This window comes from Colobus angolensis, unplaced genomic scaffold, assembly GCF_000951035.1.
Source record: "Colobus angolensis palliatus isolate OR3802 unplaced genomic scaffold, Cang.pa_1.0 Scaffold5, whole genome shotgun sequence".
Taxonomy (NCBI): Eukaryota; Metazoa; Chordata; class Mammalia; order Primates; family Cercopithecidae; genus Colobus; species Colobus angolensis.
Window position 1 is genome coordinate 29,664,986 of NW_012118487.1, and position 26,224 is coordinate 29,691,209.

The window sequence follows — 26,224 nt, forward strand, 5'->3', positions numbered from 1 at the left end:
TCTATGTGAATTTTATAATTTTTTTTCTAGTTCTATGAAGAATTATGGTGGTATTTTGGTAGGAATTGCATTGAATTTGTAGATTGCTTTTAGCAGGATGGTCATTTTCACAATATTAATTCTACCCATCCAAACACACATGAGATGTATTACCATTGGTTTGTGTCACCTATGATTTCTTTCAGCAGTGTTTTGTAGTTTTCCTTGTAGAGATATTTTACCTCCTTGGTTAAGTATGTTCCTAAGTATTTTATTTTATTTATTTTTTTTGCAGCTATTGTAAAAGGGGTTAAGTTCTTTATTTGATTCTCAGCTTGGTTGCTGTTGGTGTATAGCAGAGCTACTGATTTGTGTACACTAATTTTGTATCCTGAAGCTTTACTGAATTCGTTTATCAGTTCTAGAAGTTTTTTGGAGGAGTCTTTAGGGTTTTCTAGGTATACAATTATATAATCAGTGAACAGTGACAATTTGACTTCCATTTTACTGATCTGGATGTCCTTTATTTCTTTCTCTTTTCTGATTGTTCTGGCTAGGACTTCCAGTATTATGTTGAATAGAAGTGGGAAAAGTGGGATGTTTGTCTTGTTCCAGTTTTCAGGGGGAATGCTTTTAACTTTTCCCCATTCAGTATAATGTTGGCTGTGGGTTTGTCATAGATGACTTTTATTACCCTTAAGGTATGTCCCTTCTATGCCAATGGGTTTTAACCAAAAATTGATGTTGGATTTTGTCAAATGATTTTTCTGCATCTGTTGAGATGACCATATAGTTTTTGTTTTAAATTCTGTTTATGTGGTGTATCACATCTATTGACTTGCTTGCATATGTTAAATCATCCCTGTATCCCTGGTATGAAACCACTTGATCGTGGCAGATTATCTTTTTGATACGCTGGATTGGTTTAGCTAGTATTTTGCTGAGGATTTTTGCATCTTTGTTCATTAGGGATATTGGTCTGTAGTTTCTTCTTTTTTTGTTGTGTCCTTTCCTGGTTTTGCTATTGGGTGATGCTGGCTTCACAGAATGATGTAGGGATGATTCCTTCTTTCCCTGTCTTATAGTGGAATAGTGTCATAGGATAGGTTCCAATTCTTCTTTGAATGTCTGGTAGAATTCAGCTGCGAATCCATCTGGCCCTCGACTTTTTTTGTTGGCAATTTTTAAATTACTGTATTAGTTAGGGTCTCTAGAGGGACAGAACTAATAGGTTCGATGTATATATGAAAGGGAGTTTACTAAGGATTTTTGACTCACACGGTCACAAGGCGAAGTCCCACAATATGCCGTCTACAAGCTGAAGAACAAGGAAGCTGGTCCAAGTCCTCATATCTCAAAAGTAGGGAAGTCGACAGTGCAGCCTTCAGTCTGTGGCCAAAGGCCTGAGAGACCCTGGCAGATCACTGGTCTAAGTCCAAGAGTCCAAAAGCTGAAGATCTTGGAATCTAATATTTGAAAGCAGGAACCATCCAGTACGGGAGAAAGTTGAAGGCCAGAAGTCAGCAAGTCAGCTTCTTCCACCTTTTCTGCCTGCTTTATTCTAGCTGCACTGGCAGCTAATTAGATGGTGCCCACCCAGATTGAGGGTGGGTCTGCCTCTCCCGGTCCACTGACTCAAATGTTAGTCTCTTTGGCAGCAGCACCCTCACAGACACACCCAGGAACAATACTTTGCATCTTTCAATCCAATCAAGTTGACATTCAATATTAACCATCACAGTTACCGTTTCAGTCCTGCTGCTTGTTACTGGTCTGTTCAGAGTTTCTATTTCTTGGGAGGGTTGTATATTTCCAGGAATTTGTCCATCTCCTCTAGGTTCTCTAGTTTGTGTGCATAAAGTTGTTCATAGTACTCTTGAATGATCTTTTCTATTTCTATTGGTTGTAGAATGCCCCAGGCGTAGAAATCAGTTCAGTTGGTTGGGGGCTTAGAATTTTATTTTTGGTTTACATCATCCTGCAGTAATCATACTTGCCATAGCTACCATTTGTTGAGCTATGAGAAATAGCCTTACCCCATTTGGGAGGTGAGTAAACTGAGGTTTGGTGAGTTTAAGTGTCTCACACAAGTTCTTACAACTACTCAAGTCTGGAGCTGGGATTTGTTGAAATCTGTTGATGGTAAAAGTGTCTTCTTTCCAACATTCCACACTGTGTTTCAATGGTCACTTGGCCATGCAACTGTTTTTCCTTCTTTCCAATTAAATTTATTGCAAATTTTTCATGAAGATTCTACATTAGAGAATAATAAATATTGATCATCTACATAATTGTGTGACTCCTCACGTTTTATAAGGTTTTCTTATGACTCTTTTCTCCCTTTGATAAATATCTTAGGGCTTTCTCCACCACCTCATTCTGATTAATGCCTTTCCCTTCCCCCATTTTAGAAAAAAAAACTTTTCTGTTGTTGCATTGTTAACTAGTATCTTGTAGAAATTTAGAATGGCCTTAGGACATTTGGAAAACATTATCCTTTTGTTAATTCATTGTTTTGTGAGTGTGAGCAGGAGGAAGAAATTGGAGAAGGACAAAAATGTAGGAAGAAACCCAGTTTAGTAGAGTCACAGACTATGAAATAGGAACGCTGATGGAGGAGAGAAGGATCCCTGATGTCAGTGGTGCAGAGACACCAGCCAGGACTGAACTGGGGAGTAGGACATTTGACTTGGCAAGGAGGTGGTCAGCAGCCACCAAGTTCTGCCTCCTTAAAGAGTGTTCAGGGGTCCAGCTATAAGGCTGTAACTGGTTTGAAGCATTATATATGCATTATCTCATTATTCCATTTTATTAATGTACTAGCTCTGTGAAGTAGGCATCCTTTCTCCATTTTATAGGTAGGAAAACTGAGGCACAGAGAAGTTATTATCAAGAGCTATAAAGAGTCTGGGATTTTACTTTACTTGGAAGCTAACAGGTGAGTCTGCCACAGGTTGATAGATGTTAGCAGAAGATATGAGACTCCTGGGTCAGAGACAAATGACTTTATTACTCATGATATAGCAGGTGCCATGAGTTTTATGCTCCCTTGCCTCTCAAGTTCTATTGGGGCAATACAGAGTGGCCTTGGTGAATGCTTCAGATAGTGTGTTTATGTTACTGCTGAGGAACTCTAAGCTTAAGGAAGCCCCCCATTCTATAAGGGGCTGCTAGCTAACCTGCCAAATATTTGCCTCAGATGGATACATTATCTTTATTATCTTTGTCAGGAAACAAATCTGCCCTTCATCTCAGAGGGAGATACTCTCTGTTTGGTATGCTAACACTCTTAAAAATACATGCAGATTTTGGGAAGCTGAGGCGGTGGGGGGGATCACGAGGTCAGGAGATTGAGACCATTCTGGCTAACATGGTGAAACCCCGTCTCTACTAAAAATAAAAAAAACTAGCTGGGTGTGGTGGCAGTGCCTGTAGTCCCAGCTACTCAGGAGGCTGAGGCAGAAGAATGGTGTGAACCCGGGAGGTGGAGGTTGCTGTGAGCTGAGATTACGCCACTGCACTGCAGCCTGGGTGACAGAGCAAGACTCCCTCTCAAAACAAACAAACCAGTCAACCAAAACAAACAAACAAACAAACAAACAAACAAACAAACCCCCCAAAACAAAACAAAACATGCAGAACAAAATCTAATGTAAGATGTGCAGAAATGCCATGAAGAATTGTCTCTCAACAATTACCTAACTTGTTCAATGTTACATAGCTCGTAAGTTCCTGAACAGAGATATCATCAAATCTGGCTAATGCTAGATTCCATATTTTTAGCCATTATTGTATAACTACTACCAAGTTATCCTTGGATTAATGAAACAAGTCCATATGATAAAATGTCATAGTGATAAAGTGGAGAATGAATGCAAGTACCTAGGGTGAAATAGGTAAAGGTTCTCACTATGAGGTCAAGTGTTTGGCGAGTGGTAAGCAGAGATATTGAAGTTCCTGAAAATGATGAGGATGATGGAAAGTAAATTATGAACCTGGCAGTGAAGTCTATGAGAAAGGACCTTGAGATTTGAAGCTGATGAACATAAGTGCTAACCTATTGTGAATATAGGGCAAACCTTTATGTTCTCTAATGACATGTGTTTTAATTCTGAACGCCTCAACTAAATCTCATTCTACCCAACTGCCTTTATCATTCTTTTTTCTATTGAGGGAAGCTCAATTTATGCAACATTTACTATGTGTTATAGTGAGGAAAACAACCAGAATGGTAGCAAAGTAGTACAAGGTGATTATCCTCACTGCCCCACTTTAAGCTTTTTAAAAATTATTTAGTTAAGGAAACATAGTGTATGAAACAAATGATAGATCCATCTAAGAATTGCTGGATGACATAATATAAGTTCTAATTTTTATGAGGTCGAAAGAGGAAGAGTGCTTTGCCATAAAATAGTGAAGGAGGAGGAGTATGAGTAGGATTGTCGGCTGTCAATGATAGAGAGGATAGAGACAAGTATGAGTAAGAATATAAGATTGGTACTGTTCTTGTGACATCCAGGGCATTCTAAATATACCATTTGAAGCAGAGAGTTCTTTGAGGGGAGTAGTAACGCTTGCTGCCTCTAAGAGATACGATTCAACATAGAGGAAGAGAGATGTTTCTCCAAGATGTGTGTTTACTTTTAACTTTCCGCTGTTCATACTTGTTCCTGACTGAGCAAGAACAAATTCCAGCTGATCCTCAGTCTTCTTCTGAGTGCATCAGCAGCTTTAATCATTATCATGCCTATTGTCTGTGGTCTTGAGGACGAATCTGAACATGTGAAATCACTATTAGGAGTTTTCAACAAAGATCAATGTTTAAAATCTGTTGCCCCCTCTGCCTGGGGTGGGACGGCCTTTCTCTTTTCTGATACTCCATAAGGTTGAGGTCTCTGCAAGACTTTACTAGAACTTACTCAAATTATAATACCAAGATTGGAGCTCCTGATTTTAGCTATGGCTAAAGCACAAAGCTAAAATCAGAAGTTAATCTGATTATTAGAAGTTAATTTGGTTAGTATTTACAAAAGTAACACTGTTTGTCAAATTATATATACAGGGATAGCAACTGAGAGAATGGACTTACATATTTTGTTCATTCAACATTTATTTATTTCCCATAATGCAAAAGGTAAGAGGCTAATTTCTTGCAGATGTTGCAGCATTTTACAATTTCAACAGTAAAGTATGAAACTACCTCTTTCCTTTTCTCTTACCAACTGTGGAAAGTGGAAAGCAAATTAATATTTTTGCTAATCTTGTAGATGGTGATGGGGCGTTATTTATATTTTTCAGTTTTTCATTTTGAGCGATATTCAGGATATTATATTTTCTTTCCCTTTTTAAAAATAGAGACAGGGTCTTGCTCTGTTGCCCAGGTTGGAGTGCAGTGGTGTGATCAAAACTCACTGCAAACTCAGACTCTTGGGCTCAAGTGATCCTTCCACCTCAGCCTCCTCAGTAGCTGGGACAACAGGCGCATGCTACCACACTTTTTAAAAACTTAAAAAATTTTTTTAGAGATATGTCTCGTCATTATGCCCAGTCTGGTTTCAGACTCCTGGGCTCAAGCGATCCACCTGCCTTGGCCTCCCAAAGTGCTAGGCATGAGCCACCACACCCAGCCTCTATTTTCAAATATGTATAGATTATTTACATTTTACTTTCTGTGAATTGCTCACTCAAATCATTGTGCTTTTTTATTGCATTCTGTAGCTTTTCCTTATTGACTGATAAAAAGTTTTTGTATATCATGAAAATTAACCTTTGTCAATCCTGTGTCTTAAACACTTTTTCTTACTTTGTTGTTCTTCTTTTGGCTTCGCTTACAGTAGATCTTACTCCAGAGAAGTTTTTAATAAAATCATATCTTGATTCTTTTACTTCCTGTTTTCACCATCATAAAAGTTTTTTTAAATTTAAATTAAATTTATTATTATTATTTTTTTGCGACAGGGTCTTGCTCTGTTGCCTAGGCTGGAGTGTGTTGACATGATCATAACTTACTGCAGCCTCAACCTTCCAGCTCAAGTGATCATCTTGCCTCAGCCTCCTGAGTAGCTGGGACTATGTGTATGTGCCACCATGCCTGATTAATTTTTTGATTTTCAATAGAGATGGAGTCTCACTATGTGGCCCAGGCTGGTCTTAAACTCTGGAGCTCAAGTCATGTTCTTGCCTCGTCCTCTCAAAGTGTTGGGATTATAGGCGTAAGTCACCACACCTGGCCATAAAATGTTTCTAGAACAATATCAATTAAAAAAATGTATTGAATAAATACATAAACAAATGGACAAACAAGTCATTTTTTGTGAATGCCATAGTAAATAGTTATTATTATCTATACACTCTTTCTCATCAATTACACTGATAATTTTATTTTAAATGAGAATAAATGCTTCAGTTAAATGGTATTTAGGAATGTATTGGATGGATATTTGTGAACAATCTTAGAAAAGTTATGCCTGAAGCAAACTAAAATCACTTGCTCTATGATGCCAGAACAAGAGCAATGGAATACAGAACCCAGTTGTTAATTTTCTGTACACAGCATTCTTTTTGTTTTACCCATTTAACAAATCTACATTCACAAAGGCTATGCCATTTTACTGGGTCTGTAAAATGTGAGAGAAACACAAGTAATCTTTTATTCTCGAAGCATGGGGTATAAACTGCCTAGACAAAAAGTCACCTCCATTTGGATGACAAAGACAAGTATTCTAAAGAGTGTTTGAGCCTCCAAGATTTGGTCAAACTTCTCTCAAAAGATTATATAAAATAACAGGAGCACATTTAGGAGGTAGAAAACTTGCTTTTTGACCAAAGAGACACTGTATTGTAGTGGTTAGGAGCTGGCACTCTGCAGTCAGCTACATTTTAGTCCCATTTCTGCTACTACTGATTTAACCTCAAGAAGTTGCTTGAACCTCTCTCTGCACTGGTGTCCTCATCTGTAAAATAGGAATAATAATCTGTAAAAATAGGAACAAGCTCTGCATGTATAGAGAGCTATGGAGATGATTAAATATTTTTATATACATAAAGCATTTAGAATGATGCCTAGTACATGGTAGGCACTCAATAATTATTGCTTATGAATTAAGCAACTGATCATCCAGAAATAAGAGTAGAAATAAGTAAGAATTAAATAAACTATTTTATCATTATTTTTATTCATTAAATTATAAGCCATTCCCAAATAATTTCATTTGGACTTTCATATGTATAGGGCTTTGCCTATTAAGTTTTAATTATTTTTGAGTAGTCTGTCTTGACAAACAGTAAATTTCTCAAGGGCAAGTCCCTGTCTTTTTCAACTTTGTAACAATTCTATTAGCAGCAGAGTGTCTGGAAATGTCACACTTACTCAGGGCATGGTTTATTGAAAAAAGAAAAAAACCTACTTAGTTATATTAAAATATTAAGTCCAAAGTGTCAGATTAAAAATGTTAAACATGAAAGATATAAAGTATTCTCACAATACATGTATATTTAGCTTTGTTAAAGGAAGAGAATTAGAAGTTCAGAAAATAAAAGAATCAAACAAGTAAAAATTTTCACTATTTGATGGAATTCTTCATATACTTACATTTTCTAAGAATAACTGTTTATTTAATGATCAATGAATGGGTGTTAGCATAAAGGAGGACCAACAAAGATATGTCTTGGGAGATACTTTTTTCTACCATCAAATTAAAAGTCTGCATGTATTTCTTTTCACTTGATTGTAACAGACTTTTCTGAGCTCTTGTCTGCTCCAGACACTGAGTAGGTTTAGTGCTGGTAATAAAAGATGAATGGATCCATTTCCCAGCCCTCAAGAGTTATACAGTCTAGTAGAAGAGACAGATAATCACAGAAGCATATAGCAGATGCCATAATTAAGAGTAATATTTTATAAAAAGAAATTTCAAGAGTGTAGATAGAAAATGTGACGTGTAATCTAGAAATAGAAAAACCTGCAGAAATTAGGTGAGTACAAGAGATGGGAGGAGAGTTTATAAGAGAGGAATTTTAGCAAAGGGTTTGCACAAGTTCATTAAGTGGGAGAAATGGTGCTTACAGAAATATCCTGTTCCCTAAAGGTGGTTTTCTCTCAGATGGCTATAGTAAACTTACATTCATAAATTCAACAGACAACAATAATATGAGTTGGTATGCCTTGCCTCCTAGATTTGTCTCTTTCAATTTAACTCTGTCCTCCTAATTCTTACCTGACTTCTAAAGAATTACTTCCTGAGTCTAATGAACTAGATTAAGAGGTGTTCATCTTTGTCCTACCTTCTCCTGTTTTTGATTCTGTGCATTATTTTTTTTTCCCACTTAATGGTGTGAAAAAAGTAAGAATAAAAATTCCAACCAATCATTGTTTAAACAAGAGGGAACTTATTACTGTTCACGGAAAGATCTGTTTCTGCAGGAACAGTCTATGTGGATAAGAAAGAAAGATTCCAACTATGGTCCTCTTGATAGATGATGAGGATTTTTCTCCTGCTTGATGGACAAGGGTCTTGCTGCCAGCTTTCAGAGGCAAGTGAGGAAACACACTCACAGGCAGGTGCTATGACAGCAAGAGACATGGTGCTCCAGGGTCCTGGACATTGGGATTTCAAATAGTTTGAGTTGGTTTTATTGTTTTGCTGAATCATAATACTGCCAAACTAAATGACCTCTAGCCATGTATGTATTGGTAAGTTCAAGCAAATGAATGAAACAGTTTCGCATTAGTTTTCTAGTAAACAATGAGAGATGATGTAGTTGAATGTCGTCTTGGCTTCAAGTAGCAAAGAAAGTCTGGGATTAGTTGTCAGTATTGGGTAGCATGCTGAATTGGCGGACCTAGGGAGCAAAAATTGTCAAGGATCAGAGAGTTTAGAGAACAATATATTTCTGCTTTTTATTGTTTTTGAGGCATCTTCCCAATTTTTTTTTATAGAGGTAATTAGACTGGTTCACTTAGTCACAAGAAATCACTTACTAAGGTAAAGGATATGGGAATGTATGATGCTAGGCATTAAAAATGACAAATTCCAAACTTTCAGGTATGGACATGCTAAGCACTGAACAGTATTGTGGTTGTTGTAGACTTTTAATTGTGTGCAACTAAGTTTGTCATAAATGAATTTCAAAAGTCTGACTTAGACACAGTTTCTACTATATATATTTCCATAGTTTGTCGCTAGGATAAATTATTTCAGTATTGATGATGTTACTTAAGATAATTAATGATACTATTTAATAAAATAATGATGTTATCTTACTTAAGGAAGCTTCAGAAGACTTTCCAAATTATCTGGCAAAATTACAGTCTTATTCTTCTGAGTACTGCTTGCAATAAATGAGCATATTGGGCAGAAGACTTGGTATTTATTGGGCACCTATGATGTGTTCACTGTTTTATGTGTTTAGATGTATGGAGACAGGGAAAATGATGTAAAATAAGTACATATACAGATCTACTTATGATATCAGGAACATGAATACTTTTTGCTGTGAAATAATGTAAACTAATGGTAAAACATGACAAAAAATGTAGAATTTTATCAAAGAAGGGTTTGGGCTATTTTAATATTAGTAACAAGGAAGTTTGACTTATATTTTTATTTTATTCAATTATTTTATTATGCTAAGTTTAATTTATGACACTGTATTTTTAAACACATCATCACATTTTAGGAGACAGCACAAAGGATTTTTTTTAATGCATGTGTAGCTAAACAATAATTTACTTTAATAGCAAGTGGTCACTTCTTCCTCTCAAACTTGATGTCCAGAAGTAAAATTGGTTACCTCATCACCTAATAATTTGTCATCTTGACTGGCCTGTTTTTATTCATGACATTACTATTTTTAAAATGTGCCAGGTTTGAGATTTTTGTGTCATCTTTTAATCTTTCTCTGCTTAGTGTTTCATATTCAAGTAGTAGTGAACTTTTATGTTCCTCAAAATCATTCCTGTCACTTTTTCCTTTTCATTTCTATTAATGTTACCTCAATCAGACTTTTGTCAATGTAGATCAAGTTGCTGTAAGAGACTCTTAACTAATCTCCTGGTCTTTAGTCTTCCCCAACTGCCAATTAATGTGCAGATCATTGCTGAATTTATCTTTCCATTTCCCTTTTAATCATATTGCCACTTGCAAAATAAAATCTCTAAAGACTTCCATTTGATTGGAAAATAAAGTTTAAATTCTTTAGAACATTAAAAATTATTATGGAAAATTAAACATAAGCAAAAGCAGACAGGATATTATAATAAACCCCTATGTGCCTGTCACTCAGCTTCAGCAATTATCAGCTCATGATCCATTTTGTTAAATCTCTATCTACTTTCCACGTCCACATTAATTTCAAGAAAATAATTGGCGTTATACTATTTCATCTGTAAGTATTTCAGTGTATATCATTGAAGATAAAACACATAAGCACATTACTATGATCATACCCAAAATAAAATTGAGCAGTGATTTAGTCAAATATCCAATCAGTGGCCACATTTTTGTTTCATAAGTGTCATTTATATATTTCAGTTTGTTTATTTGAATCAATATTTAAATAATGCCCACACTTTGTGATTGGTTGGTGTGTCTTCTAATCTATGGACTTCATCTCTATATCTTCTCTTTTCCCTTTCAATAGCCTGTTGAAGAAACCAGATCATTTGTTTTGTAGAGTTCACACTCTAGATTTTGCTGGTTGTACTTTCGCGGTGCCTTTCTTTTGCTCTTCCATTGTCTATATTCCCTATAGATTTGTGTTGAATTGATGATCAAATTTAGATTTGATTTATTTTCTCAAGTCTTCTTTGTAGATAGTGGTGTGTTCTTTTATCACAAGACATCATATCTGGTTAGTCCTTTTTGTGATAATAGCATCTACTGATGTTCACATTGATCCGCCAGTTAGTTCACTGGGAACTGAACAATGGTGAGATATTAATTATATAATTAATTCTTCATTTATTAGTTGGACTACTTCTTTAAAGAGAAATCTCACCTTAGGTCCTTTGTGGTTATCCAAGGGTACAGTTTATATAGAAAAAAAATAGCATGCTTTTAATAAATCCCATGACCTAATTTGCTGACTTTCCAATCTTGTCTGCCACTATTTCCTCATACAGGGTGTGTATGTGTGTGTTTGTGTGTGTGTGTGTGTGTTGTAGTTTGGTCTATCCACTGCTGATTGAATATGCCCCACACTCTTTTTCATGGTCTCTTCACCACTGCCTTTAATGGTGGAGATTGAATAGGTCTTTCTTTGAATGTTCTACAGTGTGGAGCTGCTCATTGTGGTATTTGGTGCTGTAAGAAACCACAACATCGGCCAGGTGCGGTGGCTCATGCTTGTAATCCCAGCACTTTGGGAGGCTGAGGCGGGTGGTCAGGACATCGTGACCATCTTGGCTAACACAGTGAAACCCTGTCTCTACTAAAAATACAGAAAAATTAGCCTGGCATGGTGGCGGGCGCCTGTAGTCCCAGCTACTCGGGAGGCTGAGGCAGGAGAATGGCGTGAACCCGGGAGGCGAAACTTACAGTGAGCCGAGATAGTGCCACTGCACTCCAGCCTGGGCGACAGAACAAGACTCTGTCTCAGAAAAAATAAATAAATAAATAAAAAAAAAAAGAAAAAGAAAAAAAGAAAAGTAAATATAAGGACACTAACCAATGAATCTCCCTTTTGGGCATTAACCTCATTTTTCTAGTAGAGACTTGACTTTTAAGACCACATTCTCTCACTTCACATAATTTAAGCATTTTTTTCATGATGGCAACTTTAAGAAAAAGAATAGCCTAGCCACCCTGACCCATGTTCATTATAGAGGCGTACCTTATGAGATACCTGTCCTCAATAACCAGAGTGTACTTCTGAATGTTTTCTGATACATTCTGGTTATTGAGGCCCAATAGCTCATAAGCTATGCCTCTATGATGAACAGGGGTCATTATAACATGTGCTCGTACACATCCTTTTCAGACTGATCTTTGTCTCAAATCATATCTAAGAAACATATAGATTCCTCATGTCTGCTTCCAACCTGAAAGCCTCTATAACTTAATATATTCTTTCCATCTACTATCTAGCATTCATGCTCAGAGATTGCTGGCGTTGTTGTTCTAAAGCCTCATCTGCATCACATGTAGACTAGAAAATTGGTTAACATAAGTCTTTGCTCTTAAATTAGTCTGAATTAAAGAAGGAAATTTCTGATCAAATATGTTATATTTATAATTTTCAAATTGCTAAGTGACAACCTGTTGAGCATTACTGGATTCATTCTAATTTTATTATTAATCAAAAGTGCAGTATATATTTTTAAATTTTATGTCTCTTTTGCTTATTTCCACCCTGTGGTGAGTTTTTTTAGACTATGTTGAAATTGATCAGTGCATAGTTAGTATGCTTCAATGGCAAGTCTAGTTATAGACATAGCTGGGCTAGAAAGATGAGAGATTTGAGGAAGCCTGTGTGATTTCATAAATAACCATTTGAGATTCAAACATAGTTTAATGTATTGCTGGGACTAGCTTTTAGGATTGGCCTCTTCACTAAGCCTGTGCCATTGAACCATAGACAGTCTGAAACCAACCTTTATGGGTATGTTTGAGCAAAGCAAGAGGTCAAAGCACTGAACCTCTGAGTAAGTCTGGTAGGATGCAAATATAACCGTTTTGGGAAAATGAACAGGATAGTGTTTTCATAGGAACATCTGAGACGGCAGACAGTTACTCATTGGGCTCCATGTATATGGTTTTTGTATGTATTTTTTAAAATTTATCACTCATTATTGGCTAATGAAGAAGTAGATTCAGAGAGGGTTAAGGGTTAAGTGAGAGCTGTTTCAACCAGTTCTAAAGTAGGATAAGTATTCTGTTAGTTTCATGCTCTTCCCAACCATATTCATGATGTTTATGGGCATGCATCACTAAGAGTTATATGGAGCTTCCAAGAATTATTACTGTTGTGTGGTCAAATTGAATGAAAGTGTTTGGGGCATGGTTTTTGTGTGCCTTTCCGGGAGTCCATACGGACAAAACTATTTTCACAGTAATACTAAGACTTTGTTTTTTCGTTTTTTTCAGTGTTGATACATGCAGTAGTGGTTAAATCTGTTGATGCGTTAGCATGAATAAAGGCAGGCACCAAACTATACCAGTGGTCATTGTACCCTTCACTGCCACTGCAGTCACAGGAAGAAAAATAACACATGAAATAAATGCCAGATTCCCTTAAAATTTTTCTTGAAGCAGTGAAAATCTATTAATTTTAAAAAATCTCTACCTGTAAGTTTCTGTCTTTTTAATATCCTGTGTGACAAAATGAGAATGTGTAAAGCACATCAACTTATCCCATAGTGCAATGGTTGTCTTGAGGAAACCACTTACATAATGTTTGAATTGTGAGCTGAACTAGCTGCTTTTTTCATTAAATGCCATTTTAACTTGAAAGAACAATGCCACTTCTCTCATTTCTTTGGAAAGTATAGCAAGTTCCTTTAAAATATGTAATTTGTATTAACATATGATAGGTTATTTTTATATGAATTTAATGAATACTTATTTTTTAAATTCTTGGCTTTAATTTTTCATTTGATATGGTAAGTAATCACAAATGAATACTCTTAGGTGGTCCTCAGTAATTTTTAAGAGTGTGAAAGAATTCTGAAATCAAAAGTTTGAAGACCACTGTTCTAGGCTATCTTTTCTGAAATACACTCCCTTTTGTCTATATAAGATCCAGTAACTTCAAAGGTATTCCATTTCTGTGATTCTAAGATTCTGTGATTTTAAGATTTTGACATTTCCACAAAAGGACGGGTAGGGGAAAACAGATCTTTTAGTCGATAGCCATCTGAATTCTGTTTCAATGGGTGAGCTGAGTGGAGCTGGTGTGCGTTCTTTGATTTCTTTCAACAATCATTTATAAAGTACCTGCACTGTATAAAGTATGATGCTGGTTGCTATAGAGAATACCCAGCGAATCATACTTAGAGGCATTAAGTTGTAATCTTCATGAAAGCAAGAACTTTGTCTTTTCTAGCAGGGGAAGCATCGTGGTAGGCAGGCAGATGTCTTTTGAAATCCACACGAGTCACTCGTTTTATCTCCTTAGGCAGGTTGCTATCCTCTCTGAACGTTTTTCTTCAATTGTAATATGGGGAAAAATACATACCATTCTGGATTATTTTGATGATTAGGAACTTTTAATGTAAAGTGCTTTAGCAGTGTTCTGAAATATTTTAGCCAGGTTATATAAAGGGCTTCATATTATAGCTATTTTCTAACCCAAGAAGCATAGAAACATAGAATGGAAAATTCTATATGTACATGTAAAAGTAATTTTTAAGAAAAGTTTAATTCATAAAAGCAGAATTAATTTTTAGTGACCAGAAAATAATTAGACTGTCAAAATTAATTTATTTTTTAAAAGAGAACTGATTTTTATAAAAAAGTATAAGTTAAAATAGCTATTAGATTTGATTGCTACATTAGGTTCTGTTAGCCATAACCAAAACTAGGTTTTAATATAGTCATTTAGCTTATCTTTACTTATTTTTGTCATTTTCCTTTAAAAATCTATATTATAGAAGAAATAAAATTGATAGAAATTCTATATTAATAATAAAAGTAATACACATCAGTTAAGAAAAAAAAAAAAGGTTTTCACTGGTATTACCATTCCTTCAGATGTAAATGAACATGTTTTACTTATTTCTAATTCTGTTTTATAGATTTAGTTCCAAATAGTAGTGCTTTACTACACTGAAGAAAAGCAATTAAAAATTTTATTACAATAAAGTTATTTCATTTCCATGTTAAATTTATTGCTTAATAGCGGTTCATTCTATAAATCAGAATTTCATAAAATGTAAAAAATATTTTTTTTTTAGTCTGAGTGTTCTTTTTAAATCTTTACAGGAAAATGGATGTGTCTTCGACAGAGACTATTTTCATGTATCTCTGCTTGTGCAAATTATAGAACATAAATTTTCTTTCTCCAAAAATAGATTGTTGCTTGCCTGGTGACTCCAGTCTTCTGTGGCATAGTGATGTTTGACTTCTGGTTCTTATTGAGAGGTGCAGTATATGGATTTTAAACATTACATCTATAGAAATCAATCCAAATGTATAATAACCTTAGAATATTTTTACTCATATGTAAAGAAATACTGTGTTGTTACTTGTTGTTTATTAATGTGGAAGAAACTAGAGATTCTTCCCTGGATTGGGATACACTGATATTTATTTTTAAACATGGAATTCGAAAGTAAAGGTGGAGTAGAGCAATGAATGCTCCTTACAGAGGCAGAGGCATGAGGGAGCCTATGCCCATTGTTAGATTTCTACATTGCAGACTATTTTTACACTTCTCTTCGTTCGTCAACTGCTCTTCAAGTCACTTATGCATGCTCACCAATTTAACAGGCACCTGTTGTCATGGCAGCAGAGAACAAGAATGAAATTCATTATTTTATGCGGTGAGAGTTCCCAGGTGATACAGGTGCTGGCGAGGGGTGGAGCGGGGGGAATACTGTGGGCTTTTGCTTTGTATAGCTCCCCAAGAAAGAGGCTGTGTCTATATTAGCAAGTGCCATGGAGATGGTGGGATTTGTCTGAGGTTGCGTTCTCTACATTCTAGTGTCCCCTTTATACACTCATTAGACTACATGGGCCAACTCTAGTTCCATTGATAATATGGCAACCATACAATGGTTTTCATCAAGGCAAATTCATGTGAAGGGATTTTCCAGTATAAGTTATTAACTGATAAACAAGTCCATATGTTTTTGTATCTGTCTGTCTGAAGGGGTGCTGAAAATGATAACAATTCCCACTGTCTTTTTCCCTTTTTGAAATAATTAAAATAATTGTTGTAAATGGAACTTTTTTCTAAATGAGATATCCAATGAGGTAGCTTGGATTGAAAGAAATCTTCCAGAAAACTACTAATTGTAGAAAATAATTTCCTTTTGTTATTTCTGTCAACCTGCCCAGTATGTATTTATCGAATGCCTATTACATACATGGCATTATGGCGGACCCTCTGTGAGATATGAGAATTCATTATCCATGGTTAGTTAATTTAAACCCACATAAAGAAACTAACCAAAAGCACGTGACAAGCACAGGCCATTCCATTATTTGGCCTGTTCATTTTTTTTTGTACTTTATTCAGTGTATGCTACATTTTAAAAAATCCATTATCTTGATAAGCTACCATCGTTTTGTTTATATGATTCTTCCCAATATAAGACAGTGCTTTGGAGGAGCATTGTAAATAGCCACATACAAAGTGGGTGCCAACTTTTAGCAGGGTTCATCCAATAACAAACATTTATTGAGTGCCTACTATGTGCTAGGCATTGAGTGAATTACTATGGTGAATGTTAAATTCCACCAATTACATGTCTTATTGCATATTTATACTTTCTCTCTGATACGTGTTTTTCTTTCTAAAGATGCAGTTTTTAAATACTGAAAACGAATCATTTGAAAAGAGACGGTGCGGATCTTAAGATGCTGACTTACCAAACCAGAAACACACACACCTACATAGATGCTTATGATTATACCCTCACTTAGACCCTTAAAGAGGTGGAAAACAGGTGGAAAAACAGAAGTTTATCTAATTTAACTAACAGATTTGAATGAGAATAACGTTTGGATGATGGGAATTTCCTACCTATGTCAGGAAGAATATCCTCATTTTACCCTGTTTTTATCTGTCAAGTACGTTCTGCCTGTGTTCCCTTTGGTTTTCATTCTTTTAATGTTTTCATCTGCTGACCTACTCCCTTGCTTTCAACCTTTCTTCCAGCTCTGCATGAGAAAATAAAAATGAAACTTGCAGACACATAAAACATTTTTAGCTTTTTTTTTTTTAATAGGCACAGTGCGTTTTTTGGGGAGTGGGGGAGTGGGGTCCTGCTATGTTGCCCAGGCTCGATTTGAATTCCTGGGCTCAAGCGATCCTCCTGCCTCAGCCTCTTGAGTAGCTGGAACTGTAGGTGCACATAACTGCACCTAGGTAACAATAGTCTTCTCCACTTTTCTCTCTGACTACCTGCCCTAATGTTCCCCTTACTCTCAGTAACGTGGTCTTGTACTGTGCTACTCAAAATATGATCCAAGGACGCATGCCACTTCATACCAGTTCATGATGAGATAATACAAAGTAAGCAATTAGAAACTTTTATAATAATTTGATAGAATAATTTTGTCTGTTGAATCTAACAAGATGTCTATCTGGTATTTTCCATTTAAAAAATTTTATTTATCTAATGATTAATCATTTATTTAACAAAACAATAGTCCACATAGAGAAGCACTGGCCAAATACACTCATGGTATCTCTAAAGATGCCTTTGGATTTCTTACCTCCATGCCTTTCCTGGTTTTTAGCTAATACTGCCTGGCTCTTAAAATTTAACTGTAATGTCATCTCCTTCATGAGTTTTTCTCTGAAATCCTACTGAAGTTCTTTGTATTTCTGATGAAACCCTTATAACTAATATTTTAAATTCAGTATCATTGAACATTCTACACAAATGCGCTTGCTTTTTGCAGTATCATTTTGGAGACTAAACCTGAGAGATACAATCAGGATGGATAAGAGCATGGACTTTAAAACCGTAGATACCTGGACTGGAATCCTTAGAGTTCTGTCATTTAAGAGTTGAGGGGCCTTGAGGAGGTCAGCTAGCCCTCTTGTGCCTCAGTTTCCTCATTTATCAAATGAGACTATTGGTATCACCTATGCTTAAGGTTACTATGAGGATTAAATGAAATAATACATGTGAATCATTAAGTATACAGTTCCTGGCACATACTAAACACTCAATATAAAACTGCTATTAATGTTTTTATTGTTAATATTAACAGCATTATATATATAAATAAAATAAAAATATAGCACTTTTTTTTTTGAGACGGAGTCTCACCCTGTCGCCCAGGCTTGAGTGCAATGGGGCGATCTCGGCTCACTGCAACCTCTGTTCCCGGGTTCAAATGATTCTCCTCAGTCTCCCGAGTAGCTAGGATTTACAGGCACATGCCACCATGCCCAGCTAATGTTTTCTGTAACTTTAGTAGAGAGGGGTTTCACCATGTTGGCCAGGCTGGTCTCGAACTGCTGACCTCGTGATCCACCCACCTCAGCCTCCCAAAGTGCTGGGATTACAGGCGTGAGCCACCATGCCTGGCCAAAATATAGTGCTTTTTATTGCCTTCATCCAAGCATTGCCTGAAATTAGTGATTTGATCATATTGTTTTGAGGAAAAAGAAGATATGAAGAAACTGACACAATTTCTTGATAGACCCATTTTTGAAGACATAGCTGGTGTGGGTAGTGTGCATAGGGATGGAACATCTTTGAGTTTCTGCAGATTTCTAATGGGTTTTGGGGAACTAGAACAGTGCAGCAGAGGCACCCTTGTGTTGGTGCTGCAAGCATAATCTGAATCACTCATAAGATACTTTTTTCCTACAGGCAAAACTAACACTACCAAAGGAAAATGGAATTTAAGAAAAACTTTAGAAGAAGGAAATATATCTAAAAATATCCCACCACCACCAACAAAAACTTTGGCTGGAACACCTGGGTTTTTCTGAGTACAATTTTAGTTAGGTAAACATTGAAAAGATGTATTTTCCTAAGAAAGGAAAGAGTCATTTTATGGAAAATGGTGGTTGGCAGTATTTTAAGATGCAGAAGATCAGTTTTGCAAAAGATATTCCTGTTTTAAAGAATGAGAAGACGTGAATTTGAACAAGCAGTAATAATGAGGACTAACACTCACCATTGCTTAGCTGACAAAATTTATCCCCAGATAGCCTTCTTTGTAGGATAATTACCTCCATAGACACGTAGATGTGCACTACAGTGCTTAATCATGCAGTAGTTAAGTGATTGTTTTAATGTATGCACTAAACAAGTATATTAAAACCATATTATGGATTCATAGCTATGTAGGATGTGCTTTATTAGGCTTTAAAAAATAGATAAGCAGTCTTAAAAGTAAGCGTAAATATGCTCAACAGATAACTAAATTAACTGCCCAACGAAATGGCACTGAATTTAAGGGAGTAGATTATGTTTTTGTGGTCAAGTTATTTTTGGTATCTTGAATGTGAATTCAAAAGGAAGGCTATAAACAAAATTCTGAGAAGAGCTAGAGAACATGAATTAAGAGGTACATAACCCCTTGCTAGACAAAGGCAATAATACAAAGACATAATTTACTATAGTTGGAGGATAAGGAAAACGAAGTAAAACCTAGGTTATTTGAGAACTTACAGCTGATTTTACATCTGTAGGTGTACACACAATGTTTGTGCACATGCGTGCGCACACACACACACTATATGTATTTTATGTATATAGCCATCAAATACATATATAGATCTGAAAAGAATGAGTGGCAACATTTTCTAGAAGAGAAGTTGGGCTGAACACACACACCTGTTTTCAATAATAATGTCTGTTAGATCTGGATGGCACAACGGTCTGTCAGGGAAGTGGCGAAATCATCACAGACTGTTAAATCATTCAGAATTGGATCAGACGAAGTACTTTAAAAGTACACTGTAGCAAAAAATCTAATGTTGGTAAGGAAATAAGAAGATGACCTAAATCAATCTTTTCCACCTTTAACTTTTAATGCTTTTGGGTAGTTTAAAGATAGAAAAATATAACGTTTACAGAAGTACTGAAAGGGCCTTATCTCTAAAGAGCTTATTATTTAACATAAATATATAATACTCATGGTTTTGTTATAGAAACAGTACAAATGTAGTTATGTATTTTAGTCCTTTCCCCACTACTATGAAATTCACAATGATGGAAGAACTTAGGGTTTGAAGAAGCATTTAAGAAATGTTTGGTAGAGTTTTCTTAAAGGGTTATATTCGAAACACATATGTCCAATATAACAGACTTTGATATTGTAGTTAAAATTAAATAAGATTTAGGCTTTAAAATTTTTAATGTTAATATAACTAGATGAAACAAGGATGATGATAAAATGGTACACAGATTCTTTGAGAATCATTAGTTAATGTGTATTAAAAAAAAAAAGAGGTGATTGGATGGGAAGCAGCTTTTAGAAAAGTTAGTTTTCATGTTCTTTCTGACCTTACCTTAAATAATTGGCAATCAGATGCAGTCTCTTTTACGTCATTTTATTTCTCTTATATTCAAAGTCAGTGAAGGTACTGCATAAAATGACTGAAATTAAGAAGAAAGGGCTCAATAAATTTTTCTAAAAGTTTCTAATTTGTGCTTTTTTCGTTTCATGTGCTATTCTAACCTACAGTGATTTGCTCGGGGCACTCTTGCTCACCTTTGGGAAACTTTCTTATGCTCATGTCAAACAAATGCACATTAACAAGCAGTGGTAACGTACTGTTCCCTGGAGTCAGCCTATGTGACTTTTTGGATAAGCTATGGGTTAGATTATGGTCCCATGGCTCAGCGATTGGAACCGATCTTGACAGAGCCCTCCTTTTCTGTGACTGTTTCTAGGCCAGTAGTGTACCCTTTGACTGGTGCAAATGCTTGGTTGCTCGCTCGCCACCCATGTGACTAGCTTTACATAAACGTCATAGAAAATTGGCTTATGCTAACTCCTCTTACAGTCCTTCATCTCAAGCATGGTATTTGATGCAAAGTCCATTTACATACAGAAAACAGAGAAGAAAGTCCTTTGTCCAATTCTTGAAGCTTGCTTTGGTAGCGAAGCAAAACTAAATAACCATTTCAATTTCCACTGGAAGTGGTAATGGTGGAGAGGTGCTGACCATGGGCAACATTTACCTTGGTGCCTAGCTCACTGATAGGATGTAGAAGATGTTCAATAAGTGTTTGTTGGATAAATGCATAAATGATCATTGCAAAGTAGGCTACATTTTGGCACTGCTTTGCTGCATCCCTTTCTAAGCAGTTGTTCTCCTGAACAGCTCCATGGGAGCTGCAGAAACACAGGAGGATGAGAAAAAGATGGGAATTTAATACCAAAAGAATAAAAGTGGCAGTATCTGTCTATCTTTTGACTCATAAGCACACGTACAAACTCTGACTAGTTAGCCTAAAACCATTCAATATGACGTACTGGGGGAAAAAAATTGTGAAATTTTGGAGACAAACAAATCTATGTCTAAATCCTAACTTTGCTACTTACTTACTAACATTCTACCCAGGGCAGGTTACTTAATGTCTCTGAGGCTGAATTTTTCTTCATTTAAAATGGATAAATTACTTTTTGTCTTAGAAGCTTGTTTTGAGGTAAGTAACTTTGGAGAGTATGCAGGTGTGTCTCAACAAGAGTAATAGTAGTTTTCATTTTTGAGTGTCTTATAGATGCTTGGAACAGGGCTGGAGGGTGTACACATATTTTCATCAACCTTTCTACCAAGTGTTCAAGGTAAAGGGTATCATTCCTCTTACTCAGGCGTTTAAATTGAGGGTCAGTGATGAAAAGGAATCTGCACAAGGTTGCAGAGCTCAGAAGTGTGAAAGCAAAGATTTGACTTAAGTTTATCTAATTCCTTTGCCCAGGCTTTATTTTACATGATTCATAAATATTATTTCTTTCCTTGCCCAAAGGAAATGGAATTAAACAATTCTTCTTTTTCTAATTAATCTGGTTACCCTCTTCTATAGGGTGGTATCCTTAACTCCCGTAATAAGCTTCAAGAGGCCCATTTTGTTCACTTGTTTAGAATCTAGCTGTGGCCTCCATTTAGATCGTGCTTTTAGTTTTTATAATTGGGTCTCACATCTTTTCAATAGATTTCTTCTATGTAATTTTGAGTTAGATTACTGTAATACTGAAGTCCAGGTAGACTAGGGGTTGCAATAAACTTTTTGTGGCAATGAAGTAACTCCAGTTTCCCATAAATCACCTGAGGGAGAAATCAAGACAGAGCCTTCCAGACACATAGAAGTACAATGGTGTTTCTTCTGTCGTGCATGGAGTCAGAGATTCTGCTGGCCATGTGTCTGTATGTGATGTCAGTGGGAACTTTGAATATTTAGGGTGGAGATGCCTGACTTGGATAATCTGACTTTGGATCTATTAGCAGAAGCTGGAAATGCTCATAACTATGACTGAGTCAGAAGGATATGAACCTTGGACTTGTTCTGACAGTTGCCTTTAATTAAATGAGCCTGGCCCTCTTAGATTCTGGCAAGTCAGCTGTTGAGAAAATACTGGTTTTTGAAAATCTTGTAACTTTCCCAAGTTTTGTTTTCACTCAGCATCTTGGATTTTGTGTTTTCCATTTACAGATTTATAATCGCTTAGATACAAATTGCTGTGGATTCAGACCTCGCAAGGAAGATGCCTGTGTACAGAATGGATTAAGGCCAAAATGTGACAACCAAGGTTCTGCGGCTCTATCACACATTATCCAGCGAAAGCATGACCCAAGGCATTTGGTTTTTATAGACAACAAGGGTTTCTTTGACAGGAGTGAAGATAACTTAAACTTCAAATTGTTAGAAGGCATCAAAGAGTAAGTTTTATAGTAACATCTGCAGGACATCACATTTATATTAGATAAGTAGCAAGGTTCTGAGAAAATTCCCATCTTACATCTGATCATTTTAACCCTTGAAAATCATTGTGAATGTGGAATCTGGGAATGGAGACCCAAGAAGGGAAACAAACCCAAGAAGAACAGAACAAGAGTGCAGCCGTGGCGCCTCTATCGCCAACCCATACCGCCTACAAAGCGCGTACTACATTTCACATTCATGATGTTGCTTGGTTCTCATTGTGAAAATCCATGTGGATTTTGTTGCAAGAGTGCAGGGACCTCTGGCATAGGATTTGGCAGAGCAGGGATAAGCAGGTGGCGGAGGCTCCACTATTAGGCATAAGGTAGAACATGGGAAGAACTAATAGACAAGCAAATGTTGACATGGCAGAATGTCCAAATTCATAATGAACTCAAGTGACTTTTATGAATGCAGTGGAAAATGACAGCCAATCTGGTAAGTAAGGCATAGTCTCAAAGGACAGCTGGCTGTTGAATTCAGCAGGAGGATTTTTCAGCATTTTGAAATCCTTCAAGGAGACATAGATTAAGGGGAAAAGTATCTAATACCTGAGAGAGAGGGTTTATGGAGGCTAGTTAGGGTTGACCAAGAATTCAGGAAAGATCTCAAAGATCTGGGGACATCCGGCAAGACTCAGAAAGAACGCAGACTGGAGAGGGAACGAAAGAAGGAGTTCTGCAATGCAGAAGTTAAAACACAGTGGTTGCTCATGGCACACTTGATCATACATCTATTGGAAATAAAGGACATTAAGACACTTAGTAATGGCAAGAACCCAGCTATAAAGCGTGAGCTGTTCAACCCTAGCAGTGGAAATTGTGGCTGGATTTCAAGTTCCACCGCATAGTGGGCAGAGCCACTCTCCATACTTCCCACCTTAGTCAGAAATCAGATTGACTAAGAGACTGCGGTAGGGTGGAAACCTAAAAATAGAGGGTTCATTGGTAAAATAGGTAACCAGCTGTGTGAAGCTAGGTGACTGCTGGAAAGCTCACGAGCAAGTCTAAAATGAGGTTAGAACCCAGGTCTTCCAAATCCAAGTTCAGTATTTTTTTTTTTCTGTAATAACTGTGGTGTTATTTCTGTAATAACTGTGGTGTGCTCTGTTACTATTACTCTTCTTAATAATATTCTGGAGCATATATCAATCATTCTTCCTAAACTCTATGACTTACATGGTGTGGATTTTGTGTACTTAAACATTAAGAGCAATATTGTTCCTGTGAGAGTTTTATGAGACACGATTTTATAAGTTTTTTGCGGGTCCTGCCCTGTTGATACTTGTTTCGCACCATCTCTTTGTGGATCGAAGGCAGGATGTGTGGCAGGTTTTCTCTTTTAAGCTAAGGAAATTTTATGTATGGGAAAATTGACTTTCCTAAGACGTCACTTACTAGGGTGATATTACAGGGTCTTCTTAAATCCCTAAATTCCCTCTTAGACTTAGGAGTACCTGAAGAATACAGTCCATCCATTTCATACATTCCTGTAAATGTGAATATCTTTATTTCTTCTTTCAAAGAAGATTTATGTTTAAATGTATTATGAGGAGTAATGGATTTGAAGTTAAATCTTCTTTGAAAATATAATTCACACATTGAAAAGCAAAAATGAAGACTTTTCTAATCCCCGATTTATGCATTGAATATTCCGACTATTATATCAGTGTAGTGCAGAGACAGGTAATATTTTTGCTTTCTTTTATGAAAAGGATTAACCACTAAGGAGATCCAATGGTTTTAATGATTTCATCTCATGCATCCTGCCACAGCTAAATTAGTTGAAAGGCTCTAGAATTGACAATTCATGGACTATTAATACTTCATAAAGCAAAAATCCTACTTAATACTAGAGCCCCTAAAGTTTAGCCCCTCAACTATATAGTAATGTCTTCAAGTAACTAAGAGCGTCTTATAAACGTTCTTTCATTCCACACTTCCTCACATGCATTAAGCTTGTCCAGCGCTGTGGCCTTTTTACTTGCTGCAGCCTCAGAACTGCCAGAGCACCTGATTCTTGCTTTCAGGCACCCTCTGTGCCATCTCCATTGTGCTCCATTGAAATTTGGAAGAGGTGCTTAGAAGGCCTGAAATTTCTGGCAAAGTGTACTCTTTAAGCAAGTATATATGTTCTTACTATAGTTTTTGAGGTATAACTGAGTTTATTAGAAATGTACTCTTAAAAAATATTTTTACTGTGCTTTTATCAGCATTTTAATGAAAGCTGAGAAATGTCAGATTGGGGATTTAGCAAAATATTACTTATGTTTTTGACCTAGAAATTTTGCTAAGTCCTTCAGATAATGTATATGCTGGACTCCTGGCTTTCTACTTTCTAAATGAAGAAAAGCAAGCGCAATGTATTCTTTCAAGGTAATTCAGCAAAGACCCCTCTAAATTGGTCTTAGGTTTTCCAGAGAGACTTTCATTGTGGAACTAAAACTTTTCTTTGAAACTTGAGTTTTGCTAAATTTATTTGAAAACATCTTAGTACTCCAGTTAAATAAAATGATCCTAAATCCTCAGAGTTCCAGAGATATAATATGACTCAAAGACAATTCTTTCTTTAATATGATGTTTTTGAATGATTCTTGTCTCATTTTAGTACACACATTTTTTATTATTTCACATAAATTCAGTTGTCTAACTTGTATTCAGGCAGAATACTTTATTGAAGTTGTCATCATCAATTTGTCTCTCATATTTTCTTGCATAAAATCCCACCTTGATACGTCAGAGGATACCATTCTACTTGACAGATTAAAGGGGTTTCCACAGCTGAAATGAGCCTAAGACTAAGAAAAGTATTTCTGCCAGGCTAATAGAATCCTTTCCAATTCCATGCCTTTGTTTGACTGTACAGAATTACCTTAAGTAAGATGTCTGTCATGTTCTGAATGGTGTAGAATATTCAGTTCACTGGAAACACTTTCTTCTAGTATATTATTATTAAGAGAAGTGCCATCTTGGCAGTGACAAAAATGTTTTGGTTCTCAAACATACCATTTGATAGTGTGATTTATGACAGATTAATGAAAGGCAGGACAGTTGGGTAAGGAGTACTATTCCCAAGCAATTACTAAGAGTGAATATCATGTTTTATTTTTTCAGGTTTCCCGCTTCTGCAGTTTCTGTTTTGAAGAGCCAGCACTTACGGCAGAAACTCCTTCAGTCTCTGTTTCTTGATAAAGTGTATTGGGAAAGTCAAGGAGGTAGACAAGGAATTGAAAAGCTTATTGATGTAATAGAACACAGAGCGAAAATTCTTATCACCTATATCAATGCACATGGGGCCAAAGTATTACCTATGAATGAATGACAAAAGAATTTTCTGGCTAGGATGTTAGATATATTTATGCATTTTTGGTTTTGTTTTTAAATCAAGCACGTCAACCTCAAGTGTGTTTAGCAATGAGGCAGTGTAGATGAATACATAAAATAAATGACTTTAACCAAGTAACTATAGTGGAACTGAGCACTGTATGCATACTTAAAAAGGTTTTTAAAAACAAACTACTTAAGAAGTATTTGAGGCCGGGCGCGGTGGCTCAAGCCTGTAATCCCAGCACTTTGGGAGGCCGAGACGGGCGGATCACGAGGTCGGGAGATCGAGACCATCCTGGCTAACCCGGTGAAACCCCGTTTCTACTAAAAAATACAAAAAACTAGCCGGGCGAGGTGG

General features: G+C 36.2%; 1 protein-coding gene across 1 annotated transcript in view; it reads left to right on the forward strand.

Annotated features, from left to right (window-relative positions):
- FAM198B (family with sequence similarity 198, member B) overlaps positions 1 to 26,224 on the forward strand; it is a 48,088-nt gene that overhangs the window by 19,132 nt on the left and 2,732 nt on the right. Inside the window, exons 4-5 of the mRNA XM_011959715.1 lie at positions 22,271 to 22,497; positions 25,654 to 26,066. Coding sequence (XP_011815105.1) covers positions 22,271 to 22,497; positions 25,654 to 25,861 — 435 coding nt within the window. The 3' untranslated portion in view covers positions 25,862 to 26,066. The remainder of the gene's footprint in view (positions 1 to 22,270; positions 22,498 to 25,653; positions 26,067 to 26,224) is intronic.